This window comes from Cornus florida, unplaced genomic scaffold (genome assembly GCF_030987335.1).
Source record: "Cornus florida cultivar Cherokee Brave unplaced genomic scaffold, ASM3098733v1 CherokeeBrave_3.0.0_Hap2_Chr07, whole genome shotgun sequence".
Taxonomy (NCBI): domain Eukaryota; kingdom Viridiplantae; phylum Streptophyta; class Magnoliopsida; order Cornales; family Cornaceae; genus Cornus; species Cornus florida.
Genome location: NW_026775577.1, coordinates 737942 through 749830, shown reverse-complemented (window position 1 = coordinate 749830; position 11889 = coordinate 737942). Strand labels below are relative to the sequence as shown.

The 11889-nt window shown below is 31.6% G+C and overlaps 1 protein-coding gene across 1 annotated transcript; it reads left to right on the top strand.

The window, feature by feature from the left end:
- The first annotated feature begins 514 nt into the window (after nt 1-514).
- On the top strand, nt 515-2215 carry LOC132315623 (uncharacterized). The gene is made up of 2 exons (XM_059813962.1): nt 515-1131; nt 1210-2215. Exons 1-2 carry the CDS (start codon nt 1024-1026, stop codon nt 1462-1464), a joined length of 363 nt encoding a protein of 120 aa, XP_059669945.1. The 5' UTR covers nt 515-1023; the 3' UTR covers nt 1465-2215.
- Nucleotides 2216-11889: the final 9674 nt, after the last annotated feature.

Genomic DNA, 11889 nt, shown 5'->3' with positions numbered 1-11889 from the left:
AGAGATTTCCCTTTTCGAATCATAACCAAAATCTAGATAAAAAATAGCTCTTCGTCTTTCTCTCGTCTTCCTCTCGTCTTCCTCTAATTTTTCTCGTATTTCTTCACAATAATAATTTTCCTAGTTTATGAGTCTATTAGTATTATAGTTAATCTGCAATATGGCCCAATATTGCATTTAATTTTTGCACAACCCTAAAAGTAAAAAATCACAACTTTTTTTTTCAGCATTTTCTCGTTCCCCGCAAAATCAGAGTTTGCATTATTGAAAGAAATCCTTGAATCTTGCTTTCTCTTTCATCATCATCAAAATATACAATCTTCTCCTTCAAGAAATCACCAACATCTTGCATCTCGATCTTGTTGCATGTAATGACCTGAACTAGAAGTATCCGAATCATTAATGAACAATGAAGATGAATCCGGGCCCGTGAGGTCATACTTGGGGTAAAACAGTCATTTCGTGCAAGGGAGACGGATAATTTGACCCTAAGCAAGTCCAATGAGATAAATTCAATTCATTCAATTCTGTAACATTCCAAGGGCCAGATTTAGTTTCCCACAAATACGCACTCCTAGTTTAAACGATTTCCGATATTGTCTCCCTAAAATATGAATCTCTCTCCCTAGGATGGGAATCTGAGAATGGGGTTAGTACAATTGGAACTCTTTGAAACAAAGAGTTGTAGCAAATTACTGGAGATTTCTCTTTGAAACAAAGAATTCTAGCAAATCAATTTCTTTTTAAAACAAAGAATTCTAGCGAGTCAGTGGAGATTTCTGTGAAACAAAGAATTCGTTTGAAACGAATTATGTTTTGCAGACTGTCTTGTTTTAGATCCCATGATTAAAATCCCTTTTCACAGGTGATCGGAGGGACAAAAGATATTTCTTTGTCAGATCTTCTGAGGCTAACAAACTCAACATAATCAGCAACAGTGGTGGCGAATGTGGTGGTTATTGGGAGGCCATCGGCACAGAAGAAGATATTGAAGTAGTTCATAAAGGCAAACAAGTGCGTGCAATGAAGAGATTGCTGGTTTTCTACAGAGAGACAGACTTACCAACTCCTTGGATCATGCACGAGTATCACCTTGTACACTCTGATGACAGCATCCCCAATTCTACCAAGGTATACAATCAAACACTCCAACAACACTCATTTGAAGAAGAATTTCTATGAATTGTAATCTGAAATTTTTGTGTGTAGAAATATTCCAGAGCAAAAGATGATTTTGGGTGGTTTGTGTCATACGTGAGAAAAAACAGTGATAGTGACAGTGATCGTGATAGTGAGGAAATGTGGGTGAGTGGGCCTTGTGTTATGGATTTAACATCCGAAGAAGACAACTCAGAGCTTCCTCAACCTTCCGCTTCCTCTTCCTCTTCTTCATGTTCAAGTGGTATCAAGCAGCCCCATCCTAAAGAATCCGATCAGGAAGTCGGCAGTTACTGTGTTTGTTGAGCCCTCCTCCATCATATCATATCATGCATGGTTTGTTTAGTCCTGGGCAAATTTTTATTCAGAATGTTTCCTATCTAATAAATCAGCAACAAAGAATGTATTGAGTTTGATTGATTACTTCTCTATTTAATATTGAGTAGAATCCACATTTTCTTCTTGTATTAAAATTCCGTATCTTTAAAAGTTGATAATTTTAAAGAAACCATAACACAAGCAAACAAAACCTTTCTTTTTTTTGACCTTTCTTTTTCATCAGACTAATTTTGATTTTGTGTGTTGTGGGAGAGATAAAGATGCAAAGACTGATAAAAGAAAAAGAGTACAAAAAAAAAAGGGAGAGAGGTGTATGCTACATATCGCAATAGTATAGGCAAGAACACGACGATTGTCTGGAGGATCTGCATGCGATGGCTAACAACCCCTGTGCATCTGTCTTCCAATTTAATGAAATCTGCATGATTTTCTATTGCACAGGGCAGATGTAAGGCTGAGCTTGAGCCGACTCCAAAAATTTTAAAAAAAAAAAAAAAAAAAAAAAAAAAAAAAATTTACTATACTAACTTTAGCGCAGGTCAAAAAAAATTTATTACTACATAATAAAATTGGCCCATCCAATTAGGCCCAAGTGAAGTCAGCCACCAAGAATCCAGCTTCAATATTTTGACATTTTCAAAAGCCGACAATAATCTAGAATCTTCTATGCCGTTCAGATCTTAGATCACGGGAGTCCATATGATCTTGGTCATGGTACCAAAAAAAACATCAGCAAATATGCATTCTGTGGTTGAGACACTCTAATGTCAAGAGTTGAGATGCGTCACTGCCTCTGACAGCTTTATATAAAGCTGATGGTAATGGTAAAGCTCGTTGAAACTTTATCGTAGAGACACTTGACTTGACAGCTCAGTTTTTTTTAATGAATTTTAAATTTTTATTGCTTTTGGCCAATTTCAAGTGGTCGATGGTATATAAAGCTGATAGTGATGGGGTAAATTGAAAAAACCTCTCTACGTGTATATTTTTTTTTTAATTGCTTTTGGCCAATCTACAGTAATATTGCAAACTTGCATGTTGAATCAATATTTGGGGAGATTGCTTAAAATAAATTGATTAATTCATAATAGATGAGGAATGCTAAATATATATATATTTCTTTTGCCTTTCAAATCGGTGCCTTATTTATTATTGTTGATTAATTTAATAAAAAATATATTTGAAAATACGTTTAAAAATTATTATAAATAGACCATAAATTACATTTACAATTTACTAAAATTTCATTTTTAATTCGATTATATTATTCCCTTATAGCACGTGTATTGACTTTACAACACATACATTATTTAAGTTAGGAGTGCGATTCGAAAAAAAGACCTAAAAAATTTATCTCTAAAATTTCTGACAACGCTATTATATCCTGAAAATTTTGATTATATTATTCAAAAGTTTATATTACTGCATTTCGAATCATGTGTACAAGATTAAAAAAATTCACGAATGTAATTGATTCTGTGCATTTCAGATACAATCCGATACTGTTAACATTTTGATTTTTAATAAGTTTGGTTTTTTTTTGAGTAGCATGAGTTTACTAATTTTCACATTTTTTCCTCTTCTACATCAGCTTTTTTTCCTCTCATTTATCTCGTCACTTTAGTATGCAAATATCAACAACTTTTATGTCTCTTTCAAAAGTGATTCATCATTATCTCTCCAGCATTAAATTTTATTTTTAAAAATCTGAAGAGAGCATGTGGAGTATTTTTTTTATTATACTAATTTTAGTTCAGCCAAAAAAAAAATAATAATAAATAAATAAAATAAGAAATTAATAGAATAAGCCCGCCTAAAATAAAAGACTCGAAGCCAAAATATACCCAGGCCGTTCCAGACCCAAGGCGACAAAGACAATGGCCTAAAGTCTCAAAATTTGTAGGCCCATGGATGAAAAGTGGTTTGATAGGTGAGGATGAGGTAGTCTTGAGCACAACAATTCAATCATTTTAATATTCTCAATTCAATCATTTTAATATTATTTTTAACGCTTTATTATAATTTATTGCTAATTAAATGACATTTTAAGAAAATAACAAAAGTTCAAAACCCATATATTTCAATCAATCTATCTGTCTGCAAGAATCAAAAGTTCAAATCCCATATCAGCATATCATTTCAGATTGTTCAAAAAATCAAAACCCATATCTTTCAGTTTCCATCGCCCGCTGTTCCAATTCGGGTTCGCCGTTCGCAAACTTCAGTAGCTGGCGCGCTGTCTCTCAACTCTCAAGCTTGCCCCCTTCGCTCTCTCTGCAACTGCTAACTTGTATGTATGGTATTTTTTTTTTTTTTTTTCCTAAATCAGCTAATCTAGGTCTGTAACTCTTGTTTTGCAAACTAAATCCTATTTGGCGAAATTTTTTATAATCTTTTTTTAAATATATATACAATATAAACTAACAAAATTTGTTGCATTTTGAGGCAATCACCGTAATATACATTTTATTTCAGCAAAACAAATATATATATATATTTATTTCTGTTTTATTATTTATTTATTTATTATTTTTTTTTTGTCAATTATCTCGACAAGAAAATTTGAATCTGGGCATTAAAAAAGAACAAAAAAAGAATCTGAATTGGATTAGAAATCTGCAGAGATTGAATCTGAAACAATTTTTATCAACATGCCAAGCTATATATATATATATATATTACAATATAAAGTAACAAAATTTGTTGCATTTTGAGGTAATCACCATAATATACAATTTTTTTTTCAGAAAAACAAATATATTTTTTTATTTCTATAACTTCTGTTTCTTTTTTTTTTTTTTTTTTTTTGGTTGTTGTCAATTATGTCTAGAAGAAAATTTGAATCTGGGCATGAAAAAAAAAAAAGAAAAGAAAAGAATCTGAAATGGATTAGAAATCTGTAGAGATTGAATTTGAAATAATTTTTATCAACATGCCAAGCTAGAAATCTTTTCAGAACTACAAAAAAAAAAAAAAAAAATCATAACAAGAACTTTGTCAAGAAAAAGTACCTAATATAGGGTAAACCTTTAAAGTTTTCTTGAAAATTAAAATACTTACAAAAAGCATGCTTTTGAGTGAATTCCATAGTGTTGGAAGGGGCTTGCCATGAACTACCTAACACTCTGCTTCCACTAGTAGATTCTCATATAGGAATATAGGATTAGTAAACTGGTCAAAAGAAGAGATAGGGTACTGAATGGTGAATTGTTCAGAAATAAATTGGTAACATTTTTTTTTAGTAATTACCCAAATAGGATTTTCTATATGCCGTAATCAGTCAATTGTCTAAAGAAACATTGTTAGTTAACTAAAATTGAATTAAATAACATTTGATTTTGGTTGATATATTTTGATTTAGCCCACCCCATTGAGAAATCCTGAATGTTTTGTTTTACATAGAAATACAATCTGTGCAATTCACGAAGGATATATTCAATCTTTTTGCATATTTTTATTTTCAAATTTTGGTTTTTGAATTTCTTTCGTTATTAGAACGCAGAATATCGTGATATTGATTTGTTAATTTTGAAGATTATTCCTAAATTAATGCATTATACTTTGTTATTGGATTAACTTAACATAAGAGTTGAGTATAATATGTGCTAATTACACTTATCCGTAATCACACCCCTCTACGGATAGGTGTCCAACATTTTGACTGAAAGCATAGTTCAGTTGGGTTGATGCATGATACAGATAATGCTTAGATGGTGGTGTTTTAATTGTTATGATTGAGGTCGTAAAACCTCTTCCTCACAACTTGTGTGTTTTCTTATTTTTAGGGTTAGCATTGGGCCTCAACATTTAGCAAGAACAAGGTTCAAGAAATATGCCTCCTCAGTCATCAAGTAACACACTCTTACTTTTTCTAAAATTTTAATTGGCATTTTTAGCTATAGGTTACGTTTATTTATTTATATTTTACATATCGATTTTTTGTTTTTGTTTCTACACACACACACACACACACACACACATATATATAATATTGTTCTGATGTGATGCTCGAACAATTTATTAATGGGAATTCAAGACTTTGAAGTTTAGTTTTCAATTTCAGAATATATGTTTTACAAGTTTATCAACGCTTTTAAAACGTTTCTTCTTTTGTCCTAATAATATAGGTATCTTTTCTGAAAGAAGAGAGTTGTTGGGAATGGGTGGATGTAATACCCCTAATTTTAAAAGGATAGTCTCGGTATTTATTTATTTATTTTTATTATATTTTTTTTAATTGTTTAATTGATTATTTGACTAATTGTTTATGTGTTTAATTGAATTAAGTGTTACTTGATTAATTGGTTACTTATCTATGTGTTATTTGTATTTTGTCTAGGTGTTATTTGTATTATTTGTTTAATTAGATTGTGTGCTTAAATGATGTATTTGATTAATGTTAATTAATTGTAAATTAAATGTTTTCATTTCTTTTATTATTTTATTTTATTTTTCTTTTATGGTTATGGTTAGTGGTAATTGGCCAACCAATTGGATCCCATGGACTGCTTGGATAGGAGGTTGGATGGGTATGGATAATTATCCATGGATAGTTGTATATGTATATATATAGATATATATGTATATACATATATATAAAAAGGAAAGTAATTTATTAATATTATAGTAACTTTAGTATTAATAAATAATCTGATGTATATATTTTATATATTTATATAATAAGGATATACATATATTTTATACGTAACATGTTTTAAGTTACCTTTTTAATATTATGGTAACTTTAGTATAAATAAATAATCTGATGTATATATTTTATTTATTTAATGAGAATACAGATAGATTATATACTTAACTTGTTTTAAGTTACCTTTTAATATTATGGTAACTTTAGTATTACTAAATAATCTAATGTATATATTTTATTTAATTAATAAGGATATGCATAGATTATATACGTAACATATTTTAAGTTACCTTTTTAATATTTTCATTTTTATTTTTTTTTATTAAGTTGACTTGGATTGGGAAAAGGAATAGGGTTATTATTTAGCCTATAAATACACAACTATAGGTTGAAAAAGGAGTGAAAATATATCACGTAATATATTCTAGAGAGAGAGTTAGAGAGAGAAGGAGAAAGAGGGAGGAAGGAGGAGAAAACCCTTTAGAGAGAAGATCAAGGAAGAAGAAGTTTAACTTTCAATCCGAAAGTTTAAGGCAAGTTCTTCTTCTATCTCTTTCCCTTTGATTCGTGTTTCTGTACATGCCTAGAAAATTCCAGGATTTACTAAACACATAAAATTAAATAATGCATGTTTAATTGGATTAAAGTATAGGTTTTTGTGAAATTGGGTCATATCTGTTCTTGTGTTATAAATTAAAAAATGCATGATTTTGATTTGATTTCTGGTGTGAATTTTTATATGTTTGAATTATGTATTTTTCATATATGTGGAATGATGGAACGTAGAAACATGCCTATGATTCTTGAACATTAAATAGGGACTAGGTTTGGGTTTAAATAAATTTAAATACACTCAATCATAACGATGCTTGCTATTTAAATGTTTACACAAACGAATGGATTTAATCTTTTAAAATGCTTTAGCAATTGAGAATAAATGTGTAGGATGAATTGGATATGGAGAATGCTTATTTGACGATATAATAAAATATCATCATGTATAAGATTCAGTTTGTGTAGGACATATGATATATGAGCTTAAATAAATAATAAGTCATTCATATTCTGTGATAACTTGATATCATATTATCATAGTTATTTCTGGAATGTTTGATGTATTTCTTTAATTATTACATCAATTGTTGGATTGTGTGGTTTAATGCACCGGTATGGGACGGTGGCATTCTAGGGACGGATTAACTTATCAGTTAAGTCCTACCTATTTTATATAAGGGAATGGATTAACTAAAATGTTAAGTCCTACTTATATTTAAGTCAGGTCAGCTGAACAAGTTGAATGACTTATGGAGGATTAATTTATTATATAAGGGAATGGATTAACTAAAATGTTAAGTCCTACTTATATTCAAGTCAGGTCAGCTGAACAAGTTGAATGACTTATGGAGGATTAATTTATGCTGGATAGGATGGTTACTAGATTTTATATATATAAATATGGTGCCATGATATGAGCTTGAGTCTCAGGATCAATGGTTAGGGCGCGTATATCGCCAGGGATGTGTAGCTAGATATAGTGTAGTTGTGTACCCTGGTAGGTCTAGGTACTCATGCCCACTATATGTGCGTTTTGCATGTTGCCTACTATTCAGGTTGAGACAACCCTATAGTCTAGTGAGGTTCCTTTAGTGTGTATATATATATATACGGACTATTAGTTACTGTTGGATTGACTAGGATGTATACGTATATCGGATCTCTGCTTGGACTGTAGTAGAGTAGAACTTGTTTGTGGGCCTGACCCACCATTATTTTTCAGGTGTTCGTCACGAGTAGAGGTTGTTCGTGCTGAGCGGGGATCAGTCTATTTCATTCTTCCGATGCTACATAGGAGTTCCTTTATGATTCAGTTTCCTGTTTTAGATTACTGTCATTTGTTTAGTTTGGATTTTCTAGGGGTCCACACAGTATGGATTCCCGAGTTGTTTTTTGGAGGATCAGTTGTATCAGAAGAGTTTATTAATTAATGGAAATATATTATGAGGTTTATTATTAGATTATCATTTTAGTTTTTTGTCAGCATTTTATTTATTCTTCTTTATTCTTTTGTACTCTGTGTTCGTTTATTATCAATTTGTTTTGATATCCTCGGGTATTCGGGCGTGGGCCTGGCCAACCCGCATTCGGAAATTCGGGGGTATCACAGTGGAGTTGGCAAAAAGAAAATAGGTATGTTTTTTTGGCCTAGCTAATTGAATTATTTAAATCCCCTTACCAAAATAATGATATTGAAGCACATATTGATTATATTCTTGTGCCACCAAATGCGAAACTCCTTGAAGAGATTGTCCCTCTTCAACATACTGAGGGACGTCTCAGGGCAAACATTGAGGTTCTGAAGCAAATTCCGTGGAATTTCAATTCCATTCGGAATATGAAAAGTGTAGGTAACTTAGGTAAAACTTGAAACACCTTATTGTCCAAAAAACAGTATTATGTTTAAATCGGTAGATACAAAGCAGTTTGAATCTCTTTTAGCCTCCTGTTATTTTCAGGTTCAAGTGTTGGGATGGTGCGGATATGATATTATTAGAATGCCTTAATTATCTATTTTTTTAAGAAAACTCAAAATTGAAAAGATGAGAATGCAATCTAGAGATATAATATAGATTGTAGATGCTTGTTATTTTTTGTTTCATCTGTGCAGGATCATACTCGCTCAAAATCACACACACATACTGACTAGAATCCGCGCTAGTAGAAGTTGCTTCCAAAATATTATAATACAAACCATTTGCTATGTTATTATTCTTTGTGTTTATTTATGATAATAGCATGTTAAAAATTTCCTAAAAGGTTAGGTGAGAGTTTAAGAGTCCAAAGGAGCAAATGAGTACCCTCCTTTAAAATTATTCAGATACCCATGTTGTGTCGGTATCGATTCTTTAAGGGGAATATGAGAATCTTGGTAACACAACTGGTTACATTTGATCTTCTGTTTGTAATATCCCAATCTTCTAAACAGTAATGACTTTCAAATTTAGCTTATGAATGCCATTTAAAACATTGTTCTTAAGTAGAATTGGCGGTTCCTTACTTGTTACTGGCAACTTATGTGTTCATAATAGGATCCATAGTTTTGCTCGGGAATTTATAATTAGTTGTTTGTGGGTCTTCCCGAACCTAACTCTGGTCAAAGGTTGGGCCTGGGCAAGGATGCAGAATTAAAAACTATCCAATATGATTAGTATCTAAAATTATTTGTAATCTACTTGAATATTTTTAATATTATTTTTTTTTGTTCCAGTAATTTAATTTTTAAACTGGTTTTGGTTATGTTAACATAATATATTGATAGGAGTTGGTTAAAGGCAATGTTAAAATGCCTCGTTAATTTAAGATCAAGTTTGTGATGACCTGAACATGAATTGGACTTGAGTTGAACTTGCTTGAACATCACATATTGCTTGGATTCTTGCTTAAAAAATAATCTTTTTTATTGTTTAATGTTACACAAGATATTCTTAATTAGTGATTTCGTGCGCACATTCAAAGAGGAAAATGGAAGTTCTGATACAAGGTTACGTTGTGCAATGTGCATTAGTGGGTGAATATATGCTTATGTGTTTATTCACGAGGAAATGTCTATTCATAGTTCTTTTTTAATGTAGATTTCTTAGTTTCACTTTATTTCCTTGAGTTGTATTATATCACTCGAAAGTCAAATATGGTCATGTGATATTTTAATTTTATTTATTTATTTATATATATATATTTTTGCTGGGTTGTTATGTGAAAAATACCTACTGTGTTAAGTCTTAAGCGAACTGGCCAGCATTAAGATATGGATGGGAAATAATTCTATACTATCTCTCTGTTTGCTATTGGATTCATTGCACGGCAACGTGTTTCCCTTCTCAGTACCCACATTATGGTTTGTTTAATTTCTATCATAATTTGTAAATTGTGAATTTTTTGATGGTTTATAGCTGCCATGGTATATAAATGTACCATTATACCATTGAAGGACGACAAAAAATTGGTGATTAGTATGACCCTGTGACATGTACCATCCGAGCACTCTTTTTTCTTCAATTTTTGGACTAAACAGAAGAGTCATGATAGATATAGAGAGATCATTTGCTTTTCCCAACTTTGGATCTCTGTCGTTTTTGAATGAAGTGTTGTAACCTAAGCTAAAAGTTTTTGGTGAAGTGTTGTAACCTAAAGCTAAAAGTTTTTGGTATTGGAGATAAGAATTACCATTATTTGTTTGTTTATTTATTTTATAAGGTTTTTGTGCATTCATTTGATTATTATTGTTTAATTATTTACTTGTGTGTTTTTAAGTGTGTATATATAAACTTATCTTATGTTCATAGTGTTTTTTGTGTTTATTTATGGACAGGTGTCGGTCGTGTGTTCATAACCGAACACGGTGCGATGATTTGTGCTTCATGAGGAACTATTTTCCTCCAAATTCGGACCCTGATAACCATGGGAACGTATTATCACAAACGACTCTTGGCCCTTCCTGGCGTGGTAATTCTTAGATAAAAGTAAAAATTTATTCTGTCTGTTTACTCAAACTGCTAGTTAGTATTTAATTTTTTTTTTTCCAGGCGTCGTATGGTACACCGAGTCCTCGTGATATATTTTATACTAGTGTTAAAGATCGGTTGTCAAAATGTGGCCTGTTTGCAGATGTTGATTATCTGCAGTTGAGGGCTAAATTGCTAAGATACTGGACATATATATATCCTATTTTGGTTTTGGCACTCTAAACAATTGAGCTTTTGGTAAATCCTATAAAATTCTCCAACTGGATTCGTCTTCGTCATCAACAGAAAGAAAGTGATTCGAACCCTTTGTACGAATAACTCGTACAACACTGGGCTGGTCATCTCGTCTGCTTAAAAAATGAGATGACAGGAGTATTAACAACGTAATCAACTAATTGCTGAACTGCAAGAGGATAGAGAGGGACTCCTAGCAGAGAATGCTGCTATTCTACAAGAAAATAATGCTCTCGAAGCTTATATTAGTGTTCTTTAGAATCAAAGAGGGCAAATAATCAAAAGAGGGCAACTCCAGGAACAAAATGCGAGCAACATTCCAAAAACACCCGACGTGTAGGCAAATTTTGAGGGATTGAAACATTTATATTCTGTAATAACTCGACATTCCAAACATTTTTAATCTTTGGCCGCCTTAAACAGGTTAAGTGGGTAAACAGGTCGTGTTTGTTGTGTCTAACACGACTCGTTTATTAAATTGGTTATATGTGTCATCGTGTCAGGTTGACATGTTTAGTGTTATATCCCTAAGTTTGCATAACACAATTATGAAACGCGACTACTCCTAATGCCTTTCAATGCTTATAGGCTTTGTCAATCCTAATGCCTTTCAATGCATATAGGCTTTGTCAATCTTGACATGGCAACAATAGCAATTAGAAAAAAGCTCTTGGCTCATAAAGTAGCTCTCGGCTCGTAAAGTAGCATCAAGAAGCAATAAATACCTGGGATTAACCGGGGACGTTTTTGCAAATAATTGGTTCTGTGTAAAGCAAATCAAATTTGCAAAAGTTGATATCCAACTCTAAAAGGGGACTCTCTTTATTTTTCTTCAACCAATACCGTGTCTATACCAATATGTTCATCCCCATTAAAGAATACAACACGACATGGTTTTTCTTCCAACCAATTGTCCAAATATCACCAATTAACACACTCAAATTTTTAGACGAATATTCGTGATTTATTCTTATAAGGTTATGAATTTTA

What these genes read in the sequence shown, in the direction of transcription:
- LOC132315623 (XM_059813962.1), top strand. Translation starts at nt 1,024, where the DNA reads ATGAAGAGATTGCTGGTTTTCTACAGAGAGACAGACTTACCAACTCCT. An exon ending in GCATCCCCAATTCTACCAAG is followed by an intron (nt 1,132 to 1,209) that starts GTATACAATCAA and finishes TTTTGTGTGTAG; the next exon opens with AAATATTCCAGAGCAAAAGA.